Source organism: Siphateles boraxobius, unplaced genomic scaffold (genome assembly GCF_051911475.1).
Source record: "Siphateles boraxobius isolate OS27281-9 unplaced genomic scaffold, OSU_SipBor_1 24, whole genome shotgun sequence".
Lineage (NCBI taxonomy): Eukaryota > Metazoa > Chordata > Actinopteri > Cypriniformes > Leuciscidae > Siphateles > Siphateles boraxobius.
Genome location: NW_027508855.1, coordinates 7,438,644 through 7,462,949, shown reverse-complemented (window position 1 = coordinate 7,462,949; position 24,306 = coordinate 7,438,644). Strand labels below are relative to the sequence as shown.

General features: G+C 35.7%; 4 protein-coding genes across 7 annotated transcripts; 1 reads left to right on the top strand and 3 right to left on the bottom strand.

Moving 5' to 3' along the window:
• Positions 1 to 336: 336 nt before the first annotated feature.
• On the bottom strand, positions 337 to 2,794 carry plscr3a (phospholipid scramblase 3a). The gene is made up of 7 exons (XM_077241097.1): positions 2,644 to 2,794; positions 2,177 to 2,262; positions 1,958 to 2,000; positions 1,262 to 1,482; positions 959 to 1,120; positions 632 to 790; positions 337 to 524 (listed from the first exon to the last, which is right to left on the bottom strand). The coding sequence occupies exons 2-7, from the start codon at positions 2,234 to 2,236 to the stop codon at positions 465 to 467; spliced, it is 705 nt and encodes a 234-aa protein (XP_077097212.1). The 5' UTR covers positions 2,237 to 2,262; positions 2,644 to 2,794; the 3' UTR covers positions 337 to 464.
• Positions 2,795 to 3,773: 979 nt separating this feature from the next.
• phf23a (PHD finger protein 23a) lies at positions 3,774 to 9,146 on the bottom strand. Its single transcript, XM_077241096.1, has 5 exons — positions 8,546 to 9,146; positions 7,907 to 7,938; positions 7,536 to 7,628; positions 4,938 to 5,487; positions 3,774 to 4,253 (listed from the first exon to the last, which is right to left on the bottom strand). Exons 1-5 carry the CDS (start codon positions 8,571 to 8,573, stop codon positions 4,060 to 4,062), a joined length of 897 nt encoding a protein of 298 aa, XP_077097211.1. The 5' UTR covers positions 8,574 to 9,146; the 3' UTR covers positions 3,774 to 4,059.
• On the top strand, positions 7,977 to 20,018 carry atp6v1aa (ATPase H+ transporting V1 subunit Aa). Of its 4 annotated transcripts, none has more exons than XM_077241095.1 (15): positions 7,977 to 7,995; positions 10,182 to 10,280; positions 10,479 to 10,607; positions 11,075 to 11,289; positions 12,192 to 12,329; positions 12,527 to 12,678; positions 13,695 to 13,857; positions 13,984 to 14,092; positions 14,267 to 14,389; positions 14,997 to 15,111; positions 15,240 to 15,303; positions 15,395 to 15,598; positions 16,730 to 16,824; positions 16,963 to 17,134; positions 19,231 to 20,018. In XM_077241095.1, the coding sequence occupies exons 2-15, from the start codon at positions 10,199 to 10,201 to the stop codon at positions 19,321 to 19,323; spliced, it is 1,854 nt and encodes a 617-aa protein (XP_077097210.1). In that variant the 5' UTR covers positions 7,977 to 7,995; positions 10,182 to 10,198; the 3' UTR covers positions 19,324 to 20,018. The 4 variants fall into 4 exon arrangements, with proteins under 4 accessions (XP_077097210.1, XP_077097209.1, XP_077097207.1 ...); XM_077241094.1 differs by lacking the exon at positions 7,977 to 7,995 and adding an exon at positions 9,458 to 9,559; XM_077241092.1 differs by lacking the exon at positions 7,977 to 7,995 and adding an exon at positions 9,463 to 9,601.
• A 502-nt stretch (positions 20,019 to 20,520) lies between these two features.
• Positions 20,521 to 23,983, bottom strand: LOC143748855 (uncharacterized). Its single transcript, XM_077241098.1, has 3 exons — positions 23,793 to 23,983; positions 22,277 to 22,762; positions 20,521 to 21,544 (listed from the first exon to the last, which is right to left on the bottom strand). The coding sequence occupies exons 1-3, from the start codon at positions 23,857 to 23,859 to the stop codon at positions 21,426 to 21,428; spliced, it is 672 nt and encodes a 223-aa protein (XP_077097213.1). The 5' UTR covers positions 23,860 to 23,983; the 3' UTR covers positions 20,521 to 21,425.
• Positions 23,984 to 24,306: the final 323 nt, after the last annotated feature.

The following is a 24,306-nucleotide window of genomic DNA, read 5'->3' as shown; positions in this document are numbered from 1 at the left end:
AGAATTATTGCATGGGTTGAAACATACCTTTAATAACAAAAAAAAGTGTTTTTAAAAATAGCTGACACTGCAACATGTGCACACCAGACAGGCCACCATTTTGGAAATGTTACCATGGCAACAAAAATGCACACATTGTCACATGACTGAACCTGGGTGTTCCTTAAATGTCCCTTAGGGACTTCCTGGGTTGAAAGTGAGGTACAATGCTTTAAAAAGACCTTTCCAGATAATCACCAGTGTTTGTGACACCCACGTCACAGTGGGTTCTTATGGGTTCAAATTTTTAACAAAAGAGAAAATCAACACAAAAAACAAGTTTATCTATAGCCGGTCTGGGTTAAAATGCTTTTATAGTGATTTTCCTGACTTTAGAACACATACAAGTGGTAACTGTAGTGATACTACATACGAATATACCAGATAAATTTAATCAAGAACCACAATCTTTCTCTCACTCCCTATTAGCCAAATACACTGCATCGCTGTCCTGAGTCACCAGTCGCCTCAAAGAACATGAAGTCCTGTGGGACAACACAGAGAAACAATCAAATAAATGTATGAATGGCCGTATAAAGAAAGTAATGGGTATATATTAGTGGATGAATGGATGTTTTATGTCATATCTCACTATAAGGAAACATGCGCCCAGCAGAACTGCTTTCATCCTCACGTCCAAGTTCATGGGAAAGTTAATGCCAAAATTGTCAGCATCAGTCAGTGACTCTTTGATCAGGCCAGTCCACTGTTTACTGATACGTCCAACTGGATGTCCATCCTTACCGGTAACCTGCACCAGAGGACAGACAAACGCACATAACCTTTGGTAAAAAAAAATCTTGTGAAATCCAAAAAAAATTATCATCCACCTGATACTGTTCGTTTCAGTGTTTCACTAACAAACAGACACACTGTTTGATAAGGTGAGAAACTGACAAAATCCCACATGAATACATACGTCAAAATCCACATCCCCACAGCAGCTTATGGCACACACAGGCCCCTCGATGGACAGCACCTTTGTTTTGGACATGTCATAGATCGAGAACATGGGCCTAAACACATGCCAGTCTTGCTTGACGTAGCCTATTGTATTCCCTGGTGGAGACTGCACTTCCATCTTCAGTCAGTCACATAATTGGAAAAAGGATGATATAAATATAGTACATTTTGCAAAGACAAGATTTTGTTGATAAAATCTGTTTTGTTTTTTTCTATCTCCAAAGGTCAGAAAAACTCTCCACAGAACTTCAGTTATTACCTCTTGAAGACAGCAGGGGCAACAGCAGGATGTGCAGCGGTAAGGCCTTATCAAGTGAATCACTTCATGATCAAAATTATCTGTTATCTGTAGATCAAAGCTCCTCAGAGGACCACAGATATTCCGTGTGCAGCAGTCAGTGTTTTCTTTAGCGTTGAAGATCTTTTGACCCAGGCTGTTCTTAATCTCATACTGATTATTAGTCTCAAAGCCAATAATGGCTGGCAAAGAAGATCATTTGTTCATTAGCATTTTGACTTTATGTGCATTTTGACATTTATTTAGTGACAACAGTGTCCAAAAACAAATATAGTATGTATATAATTCATTCAAAAGTTTGGGGCCAGTGATTATTTTAATCTAACTGACCCCCAAACCTTTGAACAATAGTGTACACTACTTTTCAAAGGTTTGGGGTCTGTTTAACAATGAATCCTCCAAAAAAAAAAAAAAGTGTACACTTTTAACTGTTTAAACAATAATATTAAGCATTACAACCATTTGAAACATTGATTATGTGACACTGAAGACTGGAGTGATTGCAATAATATTTCACAATATTACTGTTTTTGATCCAATAAATGCAGCTGTGATGAGACTTATTTCAAAAACATACAAATCTTACCGACCTCGATCTTTTGAATGGTGCAGAATAGTATATCATAATGTCATAAAAGAATAAATGAGTTACTTTACCTTCAAGGAGCTCAATCTTTTGATGGACTAATATCTGATCAATCTGTAAGAGCAGGACAGGGAGCATATGTTGTGTATACACATATTCCATTGTACATTTCCCCCATCACAAAATACCTATTATTGTGTATGTCTTCACTTATTATATTACTCGCTGGAACTATGGAATACTACAACACGTTATGGTCTTACTGTCTTATTTCCAAATGTTATGCTCACCTGTGCAAGGTACTCCAAACCAGGGGGCACAGCTGCTGGGCTAGAATAAGCCTGGGCCATGTTAAACTCAGTAAATGGCAAGGGTTCTAATAAAAGGTAAAAAAATGAATGATTCCATACACCTCGAAAACCATTGTACTAAACCGGTGTAAAATAACAGAAGATGTGCTTTATTTGCTTCTAATCTTACAGTTGAACAATACTCAAATTTATAAGGCAAAATCAACACGCTCCTTGCCGAATAGCTTTTGGTAGGTTTTTAAGATACACCGAGCCCGATGATCCTCTAGGAAACATTCAAAGCTATTTCTATTTAATTATTTCAAAACACATAACGTGTTGCTTCAAAGTAAAATCCTGCTGTCGATAACATACTTTTTTTTCCTCTAAGGATTTTCCTCTCTGAACCTGAGGAAAATTAAGTAAAATTAAATAGCAAAACCAAATCTCATATTGTATGTGCTTACCTCACGTTCAGTAGGTGACAGTTACAGGGTTTCAGCAGATGAGCAGTGTAGAATCACACACCTGCACTGGAGCATGTGACTGGGGAGTGTGTATATATGTGAATATGTCTTGTCACACCCACTTGACTACACTCCCTTTGGACATTGCTCACTGAGAGAGCAGTGAAAACAACAAACAAAACAGTGCAAATTAACATCAACCTGACTGTAAAAGAACATTTATTTTCAGAATTTACTGCTGCATATGGTCAGAAAAATATAGCATTTCCTTATCTTTCAAACATATACACCTGTACATACATATACTATAGACACTGGGATGAGCAGGACACAAACAAAATAAGAAAAATTACAAATGCTTTCATTCTTAAAATCAAAAACAGAACAATTTTACCATGACTTTTTGGTGAAAGTTGGAAATGGTGCCTAAATTCTGGTGCCTAAAATCTTGATCTGCAACCTAATACACAAATAACAAAAATCAAGCATTAAAACTGGCTAAATATGTTGAAATTTAATTTACAACGGTCAAAGGTTAATCTAAGAACTTCCTGCAACAGTTCAAGTGAGGATATTCGTCACAAGACTGAAAAACTTTTCCTAGAACATCACTTATAAAATATAATTACATTGATTTGAACAATGTTTGAGTCGTACAGTTCTGTGTTGGAGGTATCCCTTATCTTACGCTCCTAATTGCACCCATCAGATCTTTCCTAAAGTGCTCCTTGACCCAAATAAGGTGTTTGTTTGTTTTTTGCAACAAATGTGGAGAGGGACCCTCAGTGGCAAGACTGAAAAACACTGGATTCATTTAGAACACCACTTCACTGGAAGTAGCATTGTGGTTAAATGTCATGAAAACAATGCGAAAAAAAATACAATATCTTGATGGTCCTTTACACAAAATTAAATTTCTTTCTTGACTTGTATCAAGATAGTATCCGGACATGCTCTTGTGATGTAAACAATCATCACTGAACAAAATGTATATATATATATATATATATATATATATGTGTGTGTGTATTTTATAATAATTCGGTTTTAATTTAACTAGTTTCCTTTGAAATACCAGAGGGCCAAAAGAGATGTTCATTCATTTATCCACATAATATATGGTCATAGTGCACAGTTTCCACCCATATTAATTTGAGTTTATTTGTGTACAATCAAAATACAGTAGTGCAAATAAGTGCATGAGATTAAAGAAGCCTTCCTAAACCTGAAAGCCACTTAATATCATAAACCAAGACCAATCTGTCAACACAGAACAAAGGATAACAAATGGAGTTATATAAATCAAATCTTTTAATTTAACAGAAACTAATTAATAGTAATCAGAAAAGTAAAAAGGACCGGAATGAGAACATCTCGTCCATTTAAATACACACATGTACACCCATACACTCCTTCTCATAGGTCTCTTTTGACCGTGGAACCCCGAGAGTCCCTGCATCTGTAGCAGTAGAAAATGTCAGGTACGTTGGACTTCTTAATCTTAGCGCAGGAGAGATGAACCCATATGGAGCACTCGTCACATTCAATCATGGGACGTCCGGCAAAAGGCTTCCCGCAATAACAAGTGATCAGATCCCATGAATCATCACCTACAGTGGAAAGAACAATATAAATGGTTGAAAGATTGATAATGATCAGATGCAGAAAAAAAAAATACAAAAGCAAACATGTTTTCTTCAAGGATGAAGATACTTGATAAGCACGTAAATGAGTTTAAAAGGCAACACATCTATGACATGAATGAGTTATAGCTGATTAATTTATTTGTATATGTGTGTGTGTGTGTGTGACCCTGGATCACAAAACCAGTTACAAGTAGCACGAGTAAATTTGTGGCAATAGCCAACAATACATTGTATGGGTCAAAATTATCGATTTTTCTTTTATGCCAAAAAGCATTATGATATTAAGTAAAAATCATGTTCCATAAAGATATTTTGTAAATTTCCTACATTAAATATGTAAAACTATTTATTTTGTGAGTGGATGCAGCACAATCGTGAACATAAATGGACAACTTAAAAGGCGATTTTCACGATGTTTCGATCTTTTTGCACCCTCAGATTGAAGATTTTCAAATAGTTGTATCTCGGCCAAATATTGTCCTATCCTAACAAACCATACATCAATTGAAAGCTTATTTATTCAGCTTTTAGATGATGTACAAATCTCAATTTCAAAGAATTGACCCATGTGCGTGTCATATATCCCATGACAACCTTTTTATTGCACTGCATTAAATGCAATATTAACATTCCAAGTCTGACACTTACCAGACTCCACCATAATATCTTCATCGGTCACCAGTGTGTCTGTTTCGCAAGAGCTCAGGTCTGTTTCTTGATTGGACTCCAGCTTAAGCCCCGCCTCATGCAAGTGAATCGCCTGTTCTGTTAGTCCCTCCTCCTTTTGAAGCCCCTCATTCAGAGGGCTTGTGGGTGTAAAGTGACTCTCAGCCTTTACCGATCTCTTCATTTTCTTCAATGCTGCTTTCGATTGTTTGTGTGCTCTTGCCTCCGAGATGCTTTTTCTTGGCCCTCCTAAAGATAAGCGTCCGAGTTTCTTCACTTTCTTCCTCTCAGCTTTACTATGAAGATGGATCTGGTTCAGAGAGTCTTTCAGTCTCATCTGGTCTAAGGAGCTGTCCGACTGAAGATGGCTGAACTCTGTGCTGCTGCTGTCAGTATCAGCTTTGTAAACCAAGTTGTGAATGTTGTTGAGGTCCGAGTGAGCGTCGGCCCAGCTATCCTTTATGGACCCTTCACCGGAGAGCTCAGAAAGCTCCTGTGTACATGGAGATGAAGACGGAGACCACGAACTCTCCTGAAAACGCACATCAGCAGAATTTAGCAAAAATGTAGTACCCTCATAATCTGCATAAGATTTTGCATTGCATGGTGGAATGTAAGCTTATAAAACAGTCATAACTTAATATTTTTCAAATGACCCTCAGTGAAAAAATGTCAACGTTTTTAAAGCTGACATGATATTAAAGCAACACTATGTAGTTTTTGCGTTTTTTGCTCTCGGGGTCCCCCTACAGTTGGGAAACAGTATTGTCTTCTAATACTGTCGTAAAATCTGTCATGGTTACACCAGGGGATACACATGTGCATTTGTTGACAAGCCGATACTGTCTTGAGTTCTCGCGGGCAGACTGCCAGCGTTGCGTGTGAAATGTCTTCATCCCAGGTACATTGGCATATATTTCAGCATGTCATATGAATATAATTCAATGGGTTTTATTTTTTTCAAACGTCAAAAGATCGCGTAGCTGACGTTTACAAGCTAGCGTTATTATAGTAGCCTATTGTCTACTGTTTTACATAACGGATATGCTAATTCAATTTAATGTTTGTGTGGTAGGTAATAGCCATATATCGTCAATATTATAATATCAAGCTACCACAGTTGAATCTGCAAATTTGAAAATCGATTTGCATTATAGCCTGAGGCAAGACACTTTCACCAGAAAAATAAATAAACAAACATGATTATCAGCCTGTAGACATTAGGATAGTTATCCTGAAAGATTATTTATTATAACCATCGTAAACTAGCATGTTATAGTAGCTACCATATTGATAATTCGCTACTCTACTAGCATTACTTGATTCATGAAGATAAATGGAGGACCAGATAGATTCCGTAACATGGCCAGGCCATGTTATTCAGCCTTTTACATTTCGCGCGATAGTCAGCTCCCTGATTTATTTATAAATTTATAAACACTTTATAGATGACTGACTGCTGCGCTTGTGACAGCGTGCATGTTACTTAAAGAATGAGCATAGAGAGAGAGAGCCGGTCGCGCGCGCACTCTCTCCATCTTCAAACGGTCTTGCTCTCCCTTCAATAGTGATCCTCGTCCGGTCTTTTAATTTGTCACTCTCCCTTTTTCTTCTTTTAGTCTCCTCTGACAAAACCTTTGCCTTCTTCCTTTTAAATGTTGCTTCGGTCATGATAACAACATACAGACGGGTATCAAACGCTAGTTGGGCTCTCACGTCAGAATTTGAGGAAGTTGGGGGTGGTGGGGGAAGTGACGTATGCCATAAAGCAGTCGAATTTTGTAGTTTTTTTTTGTGCTCGGGTTCCTACCCGAACCCCGAAGTTACATAGTGCCTGTAAAAGCGATACGGACACTGTCAGGCTACGGCAGGCGTGTCATTCAACCTATTGTAAGTCGATGTACCATCACAAGGGTCTTGGAAATATATAATGAAGGTTGAAAAACGACATAGTGTTGCTTTAATATACTTCCCTGTTTTAACTCTTTCCTCGTCATTGATGAAAATTACGCTAAATGACATTGACAATGCTTCCGCGCCACTGATGGAAATTTTCAGCTTTCTGTGATTTCACTGTTATACGGTAGGTTTAATTTAGCCATTTTTTCACATACAAACATTCATCAACTCACACATCAGTTGTGGTAAGCGGAGGCTCAAGCATGTTCGGCTGCTGTTTATGTTTGCTGATCAATGTTTATATGGGAATAAAAGCATTTATTAAATCTGTTCATCATATAAAGCAATCGAATATCTTCAGAAAATTTGGATCAAACCGTTTAATTCATATGGATTAGTTTTAAGATCTCTTTATGAACTTCTTGAAGCGTCAAAGAGGTAGTTGCGTAGCTGTCAACGAAGGGACAGAAAGCTCTAAGATTGAATCAAAAATATCTTAAATTCCGTTCCAAAGATGAATGAAAGTCTTACAGGTTTGAACCAACATGAGGACGAGTAATTAATTTTCCTTTATGTATTTTAAGAAACAATTGTGTCAGCAGAAGGTGATTACCACGAAGACGGTCGGAGTTACCCCTTGATTTCTGTACAAAATGACTTGTATTATGACATTCAACTCACTTCTGTTTGAGGTGGAATGTACCCAGCATAGGCCAGGACAAAGCTGCAAAACTTATTGAAATCCTCAACGGTCCTCTTCCTACGCTCTGGAGGCTGGAACAAAGACAAATTACATTAATAGTGACTAATAATAATGATTAATAGTACTTTTAGACATATATATATATATATATATTATGACACCAATCTCAAATAATTTAAAAAACAACAACATATTTTTGCCAATTAGGTTCAGTGATTACAGACAGATACTGATCTTATCCACAGCCCATCCCCCCCTGTTCAGCCACATGTGGCCTAAGCTATAAATAAGTAACGAGCCTGTGTCACCATTTAAAACCATTGCAGAACATAACTGCGACAGCACTTACCAAAGCCTCAGTTTTACATTTCCGTACGGTGTCTGTAAAAGAAACAGAAGACATCTGCATTACTGGCAAAACACTGTTAAAGTTAAACGGTGAAACTAACGTTACAGCGTTAAACGAACTGTCAAGTTAGCTTTAGCTTCTGCTAACTAGATACTGTTAAAGTAACTTAAGAGTCATTTTCGTACGTGATTATTGGAATGCTACATGTGTAAGCAAAAGATATCGATTTCAAAACGTTAAACCTTGTTGCAAATGTTTGTGAACTCATTTGCTCGAGTAACTATCTTCACATCCGAACAGAGCTGCTTATGCTAAAAGCTAAAGACGAGCAGATGAAACATTGTCTAGTCAGCAAAACAAAGAAGCCAATTGGTATCAGAACGTTTCAAATATGCTTCAAAAAATTACATGTTACGTATCCGGAGATAGTATAGAGGTGCAGTTACATGTAACGTACTTAACCTAAGAGGATAAGTTATATTATTGTTAGCATGAGTAGTTAATCCATCCAGGAGCTCTTTGTTAAATAATGGGTGTGTTACACGAGGCTCGTTTAAAACATCCGAGTACTGGAGTGATAGACTACAATAAAACGAGAAAAGTAATATTCATATGACAATAAGAAAAGCACGTATTTACCTGGGTGATGATCCATAATACCCAACATGGTGGGGTGGTACCACAAAGTTGTGTTCTTCTTAAGGTTGCCTCTTTGATTTCCAGCTAATGACCTTATGGAGTCACTTTGAATAGCGAAATGACTTTCAAATAAAAAAAAAAAATATATATATATATTTGTCCGGTTGCTTATGGACTTAACAGACCATTAACTTAATAAGCTAACTGTTAGCACACAACCGAAGGATTTGCCATATGCTCACAACGGTCTTGCGATCAAAACTGCAATACTTGGCAAATGACCAGTTTTTCTTTCGAAGATCAGATCACGGTTCAGATAAAACAAAGCTTAACTGTGTAGTATTTCGCCCAGACCTCAATTATCGATGATAATGCTGATGATATGTCGTCGATCAGTCCTCGTCCTAGTTGATAACCAGCGAATTGAAGCCGGTGGTTTTAGAATCACAAAACCGATGACACCTTGATTGTATCCGCAAACATGAAAAATACAAAGTCTGCGGTTAATTTCCGAAAAAATCAGAAACTAGCTTTTTGCAACTGCATTCAACAAAGTCTTAAACGTCTGGGTTACGCGCGGTCTCAAAAGGAATCACCCTGTGACGCAACCGCGCAAAGAGCGCCAGACTCTTTGCCTAATGCATATTGATGAGAACGTAATTAATATGCATGAAAGTTCGTCAAGGATAACCCAAAATCTGCCAAAATATCCAACGTAACGTTTAATTCTATACATTGGTGGAATACCCGATGCACATATTTTGAAAATGTCAACATATTATGCGTGGCTGGTGGCAGTTGCGTCCTTGTGTCCTTACGTTGAACAACACAGGAAATGGAGAAGCTGTGGTTGTATAGGCGCCATGTTGGATCATTTGCGCAATACCTTTCCACGTAGAATCTCCGCTAGGGGAGCCATAATGGGGCACTTGCTTTTGCCCTGTGTATACGGACTTCCTTAATCTTGGTAGTCAGCTGATCTATGTCGTGACAATTTTTTTCCTCGCTACACTGGTAGGATATTCCACGGATTGTCGTTCATTTCATGCTAATACAGTAAGACAAATCTTTTCTTTATATATACAAGTATTTTTATTGCTGTCAGACCAGTCTGTTTGGTCCTATCTCATTTTCTACTCTGGTGAAAGCTGCTAATTCGCTGATTAGAGGCTTTGCTAGCAACCATCTGTCACCTGACCTGACATCCAATGGTTCCTTACGACAGTCTTCTAGATCTCGTAATACAATAGTGCGTTTAGTACAGAAATCAAATTCATAACATTTTCCTTTGATACTCATCTGTTACAACAGGAGTGTATAGTGTTGATCTAAATGAATACCGGTCGGCCATAGTGGTTCTGTTAATATTACTATTTTGCTATGTTGACATCAAGAAAGTCTTTAAATTTGTCAGTGGTTATTGCAATATTTGCCATACCAATAAGATTGAAACTCACATTTGATTTCAAGTATTGCTTTGAACTGGAGCAACACAGTAGACCTTGCAGTTCTATTGGAATTATGAAAAATGAAAATCAAAACACGTCTTGGCAATGTTGATTTTAGATTTGGCGTTTGTCTGAAAGATATTGATGCGTTTTGAATGATTCTCACTGTCTCACACTTCCACTTTCAGGTTTTCTAACACACAAGATGGATTTTTCCAAACTGCCTAAAATCCGAGATGAGGAACGTGAGGATCAGTTTGGATTTGTGCATGGGGTTTCAGGCCCAGGTAAAAAATAAAAACATGTTCTCAATGTTCATATATATTAAATCCAAATTAATGAAGTCACTTTGTCAAGAAAATTGAACACACAGCACAAAGTTTATCTCTCAAGTATTGTATTTTGACTTTGTGTCACAAATATAAGAATTGAAGATGTTAGTCATGTGATGGACAGGTTACAGTCTGTGTGTCTGTTCACTGCAGTGGTGACGGCCACTAGGATGGCAGGTGCGGCTATGTACGAACTAGTGCGTGTTGGCCACTGTGAGCTGGTGGGAGAGATTATCCGATTGGAGGGAGATATGGCAACCATCCAGGTGTATGAGGAGACCTGTATCCTTTACCATTCATCAGTGATTTATTTACTCTGTAACCCTTGAAATCATTTATAATCAAGTTAATCCAAATTTAGTTTTAGAATTGTTAGGAAAAATGGATATTTAATATCTCATTTAAAGTTTTAATAAGTCAAGTATGGTTTTCTTCATGAAAACTGCTGAAAGAAGCTGGCATGACTTGAAAAAAACAAACATACTTAATTATTCTACATTTGCACCTACACAGATACTCTGAATCATGGAGGGTATGTTTTGTTATCAAAGTAAAGTACCAAAAAATACTATAATATGCACAGAATTAATACCAAGATTCAATAATTTAAAGTACCTTGCAGTATTATGTAAATATGGTAGGCTAATCATTCAGCACTGTGGTATGTGGCAGATTACCATGGTATTAATCATGGCGCTGCCACGGTATGTTTTTGTATTTGTTTATATGTTTTCCTGAGCTATCTACAGCTGGAGTTTCTGTCGGAGATCCTGTGCTCCGTACTGGAAAACCCCTCTCTGTGGAGCTTGGGCCTGGAATCATGGGCTCCATCTTTGACGGTATTCAGCGTCCCCTGAAAGACATCAATGACCTCACGAACAGCATCTACATCCCTAGAGGGGTTAACATAGGAGCTTTAAACAGGGACCTAAAGTGGGAATTTTCTCCCTTTCAAAACCTGAGGGTAAGGAACTATGTGTGTCTTTCTCTTTATAAAGGGCCGTCATGCAAGTTGTTTTTCGAGGGGTCTCACGTTCTGCACTTTTTCCTAAGACTGTGAGTCATGATAATCTTAATCTAGTGGTATATTTTTATAATATGGATGGGGGCTAGGTTAATTTTTATTTCATTTACAAATGAACTCGACTGCCAGTGATCACCCCGCAATTTCATTTATGGAAAACAATGGAATTCACTTTTTGATACCACTGTTTGTGTTTCATGGGTAAAAATCCAACCCCATTATTTATAACAAAATTTTACTTTTTTGTTTTTACTGTAATAATTACTCCTGCTATGTTTTCAGAACCATTTCTATTCTTTTTAATTATGAAATGAAGCAAGGAGACACATTATTAACACCTTTTACTGTCGCTATTCCAGAATATTAAAGGGATGGTTCAAACAAAAATGAAAATCATTTACTCACCCTCATGTCGTTTCAAACCATTAAGACATTGGTTGAGAAAATGATGATTGCATTTTCATTTTTGGTGATCTATCCCTTTAACAATATTTTAAGTCTTCTGAAGCTTTTAGAAACAAATGAATTTAAACCATCAGCAGCGGACACTGCAAGGCTAAACTATACTGTGTTTGGAAGCACAGCACGCATCATTTTTGGCCATATAATACATATCTCATTAAATGTTTTAACTAACAGTTTGTCTTGATACATTAATATTTTGTAAAATTTTAACACCCGCATGCAACAACTCCTTTGTCATACAGAAGCTTAATGGCATATTTTGGCTTCAAAACGGGAAAATTTGAAAATTGTAACAACAAATATATATTATTTGTATATTAGATTGAAATGATGTACTGCACGTTTATGTTAATTGGACTCTCTAACTGGCTTTTCAGGTTGGGAGTCACATTACAGGGGGTGATATCTATGGATTGGTGTATGAGAACTCTCTCATCAAGCACAAGATCATGCTGCCCCCCCGCAGCAGGGGAACAGTCACCTACCTCGCTCCGCCAGGAAATTATGATGTTTCTGTGAGTCACACTCACAATCATCCTCACATTTCCTTAAATACTTCCACACATTTATAGACGTGCACGTGAGAGTCATTCATGTCAACAGTTCACAAAGGCAACAGTTAGAAAAGCTCCCGAAGATGTTTAAGTAAGATGAGGAAGAAACCTAATCTCACTAAATACTTGAACTTCCCTTTTCACTGTGTGTGTGTCAGGATGTGGTGCTGGAACTGGAGTTTGAAGGAGTGAAGGAGAAGTTCACCATGGTTCAGGTGTGGCCTGTGCGACAGGTGAGGCCTGTTACTGAGAAGCTCCCTGCCAACCACCCCCTGCTGACTGGACAGAGAGTACTGGATGCCCTCTTTCCGTGAGTCTCAAAATCACACTCATTATCTTTCCACAACTGAGACTGTAAAGTTTATATTTTACCTGACACTTACTTTAATATTTCTGCTAAGGCTGGACAGTTCATGATCACAACTTCTGCTTTTCTCAATTAGTTAAGCAGAATCGTCTGCGATAGTGGCCCTCCGGATATTTATCCTGAAAAAGTTATTTATCCTTATTTTTCAATTGCCATTTCCCTTATCTTTCATTGGTAACAAGCCTTTATGCTTGTAGAGTTTAAATCCCCCAATCAGAGCTTTACTTTTTAATTGATAAATTTTCTGCCTAGTGTTTTACTTAATCTTCTCTACCTGGTGATTTGAAAGCAGATAAGCATGTATGTTGGAGTTTGGCGATCACCATTGCCATTCTGCTCAAATGGACGTGTAATAAAGCTAGTCTGTTGCCGCTTGTGCTATTTGCTGCTACTAAATTTGTGAGCAAAAATCTTCTCAGCGATGACGTGTATAAATACATGATACATATAATAAATCAGGAAACTACATGAGGTAAATTAAACTGTCTCTTATGCTCACCTCATTTATTTAATCAAAATACAGTAAAAACGATAATATTGTAAAATATTATTACAATTTAAAATAACTATTTGAAGTGTGACGTGATCCTTCAGAAATCATTCTAATATTGATGATTTGGTGTTCAAGAAACGGTTATTATTTTCAATGTAGAAAAAAAACAGTGGTGCTGCTTAATATTCTTGTGTAAACCATGATACAAATTTTTTTCAGGATTCTGTGATGAATAGAAAGTTCAAAAGAACAGCATTTGGATCAATATCAATTTAATGCATCTTTGCTGAATAAAAATACTTATTTCAAAAATGAATTTCTTACGGACCCCAAACTTTTGAATTGTAGTGTACAGTACCTGTAAGTGGAATAATTCTGATGAAATGTACAAAGTAATTTCTTAAATGACAGTCGTGATTATCAGTTTAACCATTAGGGTGCAGTCCTAATTCCTGCCGTTTTGCAGTTGTGTCCAAGGAGGAACCACAGCCATTCCAGGAGCCTTTGGCTGTGGTAAGACTGTCATCTCTCAGTCTCTCTCCAAGTACTCCAACAGTGATGTCATCGTTTACGTTGGTTGTGGCGAGCGTGGAAACGAGATGTCTGAAGTATTAAGAGACTTTCCAGAGGTTGGTATGGCTGAGTTTAATGACAGCATACTTGGTCACTTTGCTTAATACTACGTTTAGAATGCGATATGAAATTCATACCTAGAGAGTGTGGTTTAGATGATTGACGGTAATTTTGTTCAATAGCTCACCATGGAGGTAGATGGGAAGGTGGAGAGCATTATGAAGAGAACAGCACTGGTGGCCAACACCTCAAACATGCCTGTGGCTGCCAGAGAAGCCTCCATTTACACTGGTAAACACGAGAGCCTTCTTAAGGAAGTAAAGTGTGCTGTAATTTTGTGTGCCTTGAAACAGGTCATGGTAAAAACACAATTATTAATAGTAAAATGAGATGTAAGAGAAGAGAAAGTATAGTTTGTGTGTGGAGGTATGTATCTTGATAGATAGTATGCTTGTGTGTCACCAGGTATCACATTGTCTGAGTACTTCAGAGACATGGGCTACAATGTCAGTATGATGGCTGACTCCACCTCTCGATGGGCTGAGGCTCTTAGGGAGATCTCCGGACGTTTGGCTGAGATGCCTGCTGGTATGTACAGCTCAACAATCCCTGTTTTGTGTCCACTGCAAATTTCTGTGTGTTTTAGCAAGTTATACAAGTAAAAATAATACTTGTGTTCACCAAGGATGCATTAAATTGATGAAAAGGGACAGTACATACATTTATAAGGTACCAAAAATTTTTTAATTCAAATAAATGCTGTTCTTTTGAACATTTTGTATTAATCAGATTATCCTGAAGAAAGAATGCATCCCGATTTCCACAAAAATATTAAGCAAAATATGAACTGTTTTAATGAAAATAATAAGAAATGTTTCTTGAGCACCAAATCAGTATATTTGAATGATTTCTGAAGGGTCTTAATGACTGAAGACTGGAGTAATGATGCTGGAAATTTAGCGTTGCCATCACAGGAATGCATTACATTTATTTATATATATATATATATATATATATATATATATATATAGAGAGAATTTTTTTAGTTCTTGTGAAGTGTAATATTATTTCACAGTATTACTGTTTTTACTGTATATTCAATCAAATAAATGCAGCCTTGTTGAGCATGAGAGACTTTAAAAAAAAAAAAATTTCTTATACTGCATAATCAAACCTTCCTGTTTTCCTCCCACAGATAGTGGGTATCCCGCATACCTTGGAGCCCGTCTGGCATCGTTCTATGAGAGAGCAGGTCGAGTGAAGTGCCTGGGTAACCCAGAGAGAGAGGGCAGCGTCAGCATTGTGGGAGCGTAAGTTTCTACAGACTTTGATGTTTATACATGTATTTTTTAGCTATTGTGTGGGGGGTTATAACTGCAGGTGTTTCTGTTCTTTCCACACATTTTGTCATTCTTTTGAAATGAATGTTTCTCTTCAGTGTGTCTCCCCCTGGTGGTGACTTCTCCGATCCGGTGACTTCTGCCACTCTTGGTATTGTGCAGGTGGGTGGATTTATTCATTTAACTCTTATAAATAAAGCATTGTAGTAGAATCTTTCATTATTTATCTTCTCATTTGAACTGTTGCTCTCAGGTGTTCTGGGGTCTAGATAAGAAGCTCGCCCAGAGGAAACACTTCCCCTCTGTTAACTGGCTTATCAGTTACAGTAAATATACAAGAGCGCTGGATGAGTACTATGACAAACACTTCCAAGAGTTTGTGCCACTGCGTACCAAAGCAAAAGAGATTCTGCAGGAGGAGGAGGACCTAGCTGAGATTGTGCAACTTGTTGGAAAGGTGTGTTTGTGTCTTAGATATTGTTAGTCAAATTGTGTTATTATATATATATATATATATATATATATATATATATATATATATATATATATATATATATATATATATTATAAATAGTGTGCAGCAGAGACAATATCTGTAATAAGTACAAAATTATTTGTTTCGGATAAATCCGGAAGTGGGCTGGGCTTTCACCAGAAGTTCAAGAAATAAAGAAGCCAATTTTAAATGTAATTCTGTTCCTTTAATATGCCTTGCATAGCTCATAAAATATTTTTTTTTAATTATAATTATAAAATGTATTGAAATATCTTAATCTAATATTAGATTATTATCAATTTGAAATATTTAATTAAAACAATAATACTAAATGTTAAATAAAAGGGAAAAAATCTCTCTCTCTCTCTCTCTCTCTCTCTCTCTCTCTGTGAACAATCATCTACAACCTCAAATATGGAGTCAGACTCTATATAAAATTGCTGATTAGAGAACATGGAAGTTCAAAAACTATTCAGTGGTTGAAAATTGCTAAAACATAATATAATAAATGCACACATAATACATAAATGCTTGCAGTCTCCGGAAGAGAGTGAGCCAGAGAAAGATATAAATAATAATAATAAAAAGAAGATATAAATAGATTTAAAAACACAAATGAAGTAGTGGGAAAGGTGTATGATGTAGTATATTATTTGATATCACTCTTGTCAAAGCCCTGATTTCTGCGAGACGCACAGAAATGGAAACAGCAATTTGATTTGCGAATGTGCTCTGCTCATTTAATTCATAAAGTTTACATTCATTCACTTCACAGTTCACACACACATTATTGCGTAGTGATTTTAAAGGTTTCTGTATAATATTCACTGGCTCACCTGTTATCCTGTAAACACTAGGAGTGACTGTGTCTGTCGAATATTTTTTCCTATTATCCAGTAGATTTTGTTATTCGGTTTGAAGCCATTCTCCGTGCCTTTCCGAAGAAGGTATTCGGCTTCTTGCACATCCTAAGTGTTGTTTGCATTTTTTTTTGTATAGTGATATATTTTTATATCATTTTTTTATGTTATACAATATTTTTGTATTGATTCTGAATGCATACCTGTTTTTATTTTGTTTCCTTACCCATAGGCATCTCTGGCTGAGACAGATAAAATCACTCTGGAGGTGGCCAAACTCATTAAAGATGACTTCCTGCAGCAGAACGGTTACACTCCTTATGACAGGTATAGTCATCATCTGTACAATAAAAAGTGTGACATTCCCACAGCCCCTGTTTTTTGATTTCTCATTGTTCTAGTAGCATGTTTGTCAGTCTGTACTTTTTTATTAATATAATTATTAATTATCTCTTTCTCGTATAGGTTCTGTCCCTTCTATAAGACAGTGGGGATCCTGTCCAATATGATAGCTTTTTATGACCTGTCCCGGCATGCTGTTGAAACCACAGCACAGAGCGATAACAAGATCACCTGGGCACAGATCCGTGAACACATGGGAGAAATTCTTTATCGGATCAGTTCCATGAAGTTTAAGGTAGTGTTACTCAAGTATTGATGTTGGGATTAGTGTAGAAGTAAAGATCCTAGACTCTTTGAGGATGTAGTCAATGACCAATTTCGATTTGCTTAGTTTAATTCAGTGTTTCAGAGTTAATGTTAATTGAGACTAAAACAATGAAAACATTTCAATTATTGAAAAATTGCGTTGACTCCAGAGCACATGTATGGCAAGCCGTTTTAACATTTAATCCTTAACCAACTAGTATCTATTTTCATGCCACTAGTATCTATTTTCATGCTACTAGTTCTTATTTTTTAGATACTAGTACATATTCCATTAAGTACTAGTGCTTATTCTTTAGGTACTAGTGCCTTTTCGTTAGATACTAGTGCTTATTCTTTAGGTACTTGTACCTTTTTAAAGATACTAGTTCTTTATTTATTAGATACTAGTTCTTATTTATAGATACTTGTACTTATTCCAATAGTGTCTAGTATTTAATTATACCTAACTTGTTAAGAAAAAATAGAACTAGTGCTTATTTTTTAGTTACTAGTAACATTTTAGATCAAAGATATCCTTACCTTAATAGATACTAGTACTATTTAAATAATATTAGTGAACCAAAAACATATCAAAGAGTGATGACACAGGAAACGGACTGAATTGCAGAAAGCCATTTTTATAATAGCAATATAATAATAGCCTACCTTTTTAATGGTATTAGAGTAAAATATAATGAATAGGCATATGTAATATAGTGCATAAATACACTTATTTTGACATGACTCTCATTCTCAGACGCAGATTAATATTCCGAATTTTTGATTGTAAGGAATTATGAATGCTCTCCAAAAATCCCAATCTCTCGCTATTGTGGTTGTTTGGCTGGTGGGTATGAACCGGTTTTTGGATCTACTTAACTGTTGTTTAAATTTTATTATTGGCAGTTAAGTCTTTATTATGGCCTACTGTACATTCAAAACAGTAAATGTCATATTAAACATATATATTTCCTTGTATTCATGCTAACCAATTAGCTAGATAACCCAACAAAGCCAGTTACTTACGAAAAATCAATGTTCTATAGCCATAGTTTAGCCTGCATTACCATTTGAACTCTGATTGGATGGTTGAGAGTATACTCATGTTTATGTAATGATCTGTTTGAAAGAAGATACCTCTTAATATTTTCTTTACTAGTTCCTTATGAGGTTGAAGATAACTGCAAATTAATAGATAATAGTAGCTATCCTGTTTTAATATCATCTAATAATTTATTATTCCAATAAGTAATTATTAGTAGTAATTAGTAGACTAGTAATTATTCCAATATTGACTAATATCTTTTTATATATTACTAGTTAGTATTCATTAGATGCTAGTACTTATTTATTGTATACAATTACTTTTCATTCGATACTAGTACCTATTTAATAGATACAGTACTAGTAGTTATTCGTTAGGTACTAGTACTTATTTATTGGACACTAGTATCTTTTTTTATTGTAACTTGTAACATTTCTTATCTTACAAGTCACTTTTTACTCGCCTTATGTTATGACTAGTCAGAATGACCACTGTAGAGTTCAATTAAAAATCTTACTAGTAAAATAAAAAAATCTTACTAGTATCTAATAAATAGGTACTAGTATCTATTGAACAAGTACAAAAAATAAGTACTGGTGCCTAATGAATAACTACTAGTATCTATTAAATACGTACTAGTCACAATTGTAATACATGTAATTTCTATAAGCTACAAAATATATTAAGACAGTAAATGCATTAATAATGTATGTTCTCGCTTCAATAATTCAAAAGTATAATCGGATACGATAACATTGCAGTAATCATCACAGCGAAAGCGAAAATATATATATAAAAAATGTTTATTCAAAATATGAATAAATACTATAATAGTATACATTACAATCCATCATTATTTTAGTATTATTCAAATATTGAAAATGTGTTTATTATTATTTATTATAATAATTTATACATATTCACTATAATATTTATTATACATTTTAATAAAACATATACATTTGTTTTTTATTAGATTATTTACAGTCATTTCATTCAGTTAACATTGACCAATTTTACATAATGCGTGTGTTTTGCAGGATCCAGTCAAAGAGGGTGAAGCAAAGATCAAAGCTGACTACGCTCAACTACTGGAAGACATGCAGAATTCTTTCCGCACTCTTGAGGACTAAAAGCAACCTTTGACCTTACTTGTCTCTCACCTCTCTCCTCCCCGTGCTGTGCAGTGCATTTCCCAGTGCTCCCTTGTGCATGTGTACCTCTCGTCTTAATATACACTAAAGCTGTTCAGCTGATCTCAACGAATGAAAGTCAGAGCCAGTAGCCATCGCTAATCTGAATATGGTCTTTACAAAGCGTAAACGGAGTGTGTTCTCACTCTATAGCTACTGCTGTTACTTGGTGTTTGAACTGCAAGATTGTATTTTAGCATCTTAAGCAAATGCCTCTGTGATCTCTCTGTGCTGAGAACACTTGAAGCACAAAAACAAAATTCATCATCTTTTTTTCACACCACCGTTCTCATGAGTCCTTGTTGCATGTGTTTGGAGCACGGGGAGCACAGTGTTTATTCCCATCTCCTTTTTTTGTCTGTGACCAATAGAAATGTGTTATACAATAATGGGAACAATTGAAAGGGATCAGTGAAGCTTCCCTTATTTATTTGAATCTTGTTTTGTCTCATGAATGTGATTTCTGCTTTATGTGTGTTCCTTTGACTGTTTATCATATTAATGTGCGTGAGCTTGTGTGAGTTGGAGTGTGTGTGTGTGTGGGTAGATTATCGTGGCTTCTGTAGTGGTAAATTTATTGTGTGTGCTGTTGTGTGTTCAGTTCCAAAAAATTAAACGATTGGAAACTGTTTAAATGACTCTCTTTTATAATAACAAAAATAGATGATTTTCATCTAGTTCCTCTCACTGATTGTTTACATACAACTGTTCAAATGTTCGGGGTTGGTAAGATCATTTTGTATTTTTATATATTTAAAAATGAAAAATTCTAAATTTTCAACATCATTACTCCAGTCTTCAGTGTCCCCTGATCCTCCAGAAATCATTCTAATATGCTGATTTGGTCTTCTGAATCTTCTGTGACAATGTACGTCTTTACTGTCACTTGATCAATTGAATGCGTCCTTGCTGAATAAAAGTATTCATTTCTTTCAAAGAAATAAAAAGTGAAGTACTGACCCCAAAATTTGAACAGTAGTCTAGGTCTGTGGTTCTACTTTTAAAAGCTTTATGAATCAATATATTACACACCTGTGACCTGTTTTTTTCCCTCAGGGACAGGCTTGTGTTGACCTGGCCTCGTGAAAATTTTTCAGTCTGTGGATACTTACATGAGACAAGAAAATTCACCAGACACACTGAATAATAAACCTTTATTATTTGTTTTTTTGTTGTTATTATTATAACTTTATATATTTTTTTATTTGTGTCAGAAGGATAAATGGGGATTTAAACAGTAAACAAACCATGGGGCAAAATCAGTCACAAAAAACAGTTCACAAACCAGCTATTTCTGAAGTGAACGTCCTGGTGGGACTTACAAAAGGCATGTAGGTGAAAATGAAGAGCTTTGCAAATAAGTTATTTAATTAAAACAGTATACTGAAGCACAGATCAAGTATTGAGATTAGGCCTCTCTTAAGAGAAAAAAAGTGTTTTGTGTTGAGTGCTGATACAAAGTCAGTTTCTGATTGATATTACTTCATAATGATAGTCTGGTATGGGTCCATCTGCCCAACGTGAGGTATGCAAACTAGCTACATCAGAGTCTACTAACTTACATCTATCCTATGTTGTTATGATCATATGAAAAGACTGCTTTCGATACTGAGAACATACAACACCAGACTAGATTGAATAAAAAAACATGAACCAAACAATTTTTCATCTTATGAACCATTCATGCAGAGATCCAGGTATTTTAAAATGGTAAAAAAAAAATCAAAAAAAAATCATGCAAGCTCACAAAAGCTCAATAGTTCATAACTCAGCAGCTCTTGCTCTCCTATATTATATCTGAAGGGGTTTGCATGTTTGAGGGAGAGGGGGGTCACTGGATCTGTCTGTGTATTTGTATATATTATCATTCAGAATATGGGGTGAGCTAAATGTCTCATAGTTCACTGATGTAATTCTCCCATGCACTGAGGTCAGTTCTTGGCAGTGTGACTGCGTATGTGTGCTGGTTCTCTTTTACCTTTGTCCTTTACCATAACCTCTCCGCACATTTTACCTCCAAAGCCATGGCTCCCGCTTCATTTCTAAAGGCAGTTTAGTTTGTCCCTGAACTGAGTCAGTATCACAGCAACCAGCCCCGCTGCCACACCAACAACTGCCACAACGATGCCAATCATAGTGCCCACCGACTCTTCAATCACACCTGAGCAGGGATTTGATAAAAAAAGGGTATAAGCTCACTGTAATCTCTCATCGTCTCAGATGAATGACAGTAATTGGCTCCCTAAAAACAGTACTTCATATGTTCACATTTATACAGTTATCGAGCTTTCACATATAAACCATTTTATTTTTTACTTTTTTCACTTTAATATTTACTGGTTATTGGCCATAACAGATTATTGGCATTGGCCATAATTCTAATGCTGGAGCATCCCTGGTTCTAGCTCTTTATTAAATGATCTGCCTTTATTGTAGTTTTTTATTGGTGTTTTTATATTTTCTGTTCTCGTTTTAATTTTAAAGTTTCAGCAATTTTTTTGTGAGTTTTTGTATTACTTTTTAAAAATGTATTCATAGTTTCCATAAATTTTTATTTCAGTTTTAGTTATTTTAATACATCAAGTTAAACTAAATGAAAATGCTGGCAACCAGCTAAAAAAAGTTTACGTTTTTTTTTCAGTTAATTTTTATTTTATTCAAGTAACAAAATGTTTTTTTAATGGTTTCAATATAATTTTAGTAAACTTTAATAGGGTATTAGTGTACAAACCAATATTCAGATACATAATTTTATATATATATATATATATATATATATATATATATATATATATATATATATATATATATATATATATATATAAATAATTAAATTATGTATCTGAATATTGGTTTGTACACTAATATCCTTGCAACCCTAATTCTCTCTTACCCAGCTCTTTGCGGATGCTGAGTTTGGTCCCACCTCCATGAAGAATAGTTGAGTTTGTTGATATGAAGGCACACAAATACAATCCTTGATCTTCCACTGAAATGTTCCTTAGTGTCATAGATAGATCCCCCATAGGCAGATTACCAGACAAAAACACACGACCAGCAAACACATCCTCCACCGTCTCATTTCCATGTAGAACATTCCTCCTATCCTTCAAACTCTGCACATACCAGCTCACCTTCTCCACTGCCAGTATTTCATCCACACCACTTTTTAAAAAACAGGGTAACATCACATTCTCCCCTTCCACAGCTTTTTCCTTTGGAGGCTGTTGTAAATATGACACCTCCTGTGGGCCTGGAGGATTGGCAGCAGGCAGAGGTAAAACATCTACTGTGGAGGTGATGAGGATGGTCAGGGGAGTTTGAGTGGGATTGGTGATAATGGACGCATTTACAAGTAGACAAAGAGAAAGAAGCCCACCTGTCAATAAAACATTATTATTATTTGCCGGTGCAATGATTATTCATTTAATGCATATCATATGTATACTGTAGTATATGTGAAAGAGTAGGCCTCATGAAAATGCACTTAAACTCTGTCACTTGGACGAAACTCAATAACATCACATAAAAAAGAATATATAGTTATTTGGCATGTGTAAAGCAGAATAGTAACCAGTCAAGAACATCTTAACCAATCAAGGAAAATTCACACATATACACTCTGATACTATAAATACAGTGGCTTTGCATTGCAGTGTTATGGTCACACTGAGTCCCTTTACTAAAATTAGAGACTCAAAAGTCACAAGGATTAAAATATCAAAAGTCCTATGTGGAGAGTAAATCCTCCAACCTTTACTTTATTCGGTCAGCAGAAGTCTAGTAGTCAGTTCAGAATTAATTCCTTATATTTTTTGAATAAAGACTGAATTACCAATAAACAGACTTGACATGAATCGCATCACGTAACTCTTAAAATGTTAAACTGATATGACTACAATATTGTAAACAAAACATTAATGCTGAAGCTAATGCAGCAGTAACCCTCTTTGCCTCGGTTCTTTACTCTCATAATTAATGTCTCAGAAAAAAATGTTACTACCATAAACACGTGGAATTAAAAATACATCTACTGTGAAACAGACAGTAAATGTTGATTTAATGGCCAAATGACATTTCAAAGGTTCTAGTTAATAGATGCAGACTTTAGAAATTAGTTAAAATGAGTGCATACTGCTTTTTAATAGGTGAAGATGCAGTCTGTTTAGTGTAAAAGATTTATGACCGTAAACTATTGGTTAATCCAGGCTGACGTGAGAGCAAGACATTTACACACGTTTATGAGGTTAGCTGCTGAAATTAGGCATGTAATGTGCTTTTTGAGGATATGATTATTTATGGAGGGAGGGAAAATATAAAGTCTGCTCTTTTGAGTTTTCTTGTTAATGTGTCAAGAACACAGAGAAATGAGAATGCTATAATGCTGAGGGAAAGATAGAAAGTCTTACCTGTGAGGGCAGAGAGGAAAAGGTGACTAAGTAAGGTTCTAGAAGTTAAGAGACTGAGGAAAGCCATTTCTGTCTCAGAGAAGTGTTACACATTGACACGGAGCTGACAGAGCTACACTTTATCTCCCCCTCCAACACCACCACACACACTTTGTTCCCTTTCCACCCACACACTTAGTGTTACCTTCCCTGCCTACCCATACCTACCTACCAGTGGTGTGCGGTGGTATTTTAAAATAAGGCGCAAAATACTCACATTTTTATATACATATCAAATGTAAATTTGTGTCCCAGTTACACTTAATTTTTCTGTTTAAATAAACATTACATAAAAAGAGAGACCAAACACAATTCTATTTTTTTATCTTTACACTGACTAACATTTCATTTAATAAACCCAAGTATAAATTTTAATAAGTTAGTGTTTTTACGCATTTTTACATGTATTATAAAATAATAACTAAAGGCAGTAACAATTAAAACAATATTGTCTGAGGGGTCTGTTAAAAGTCAA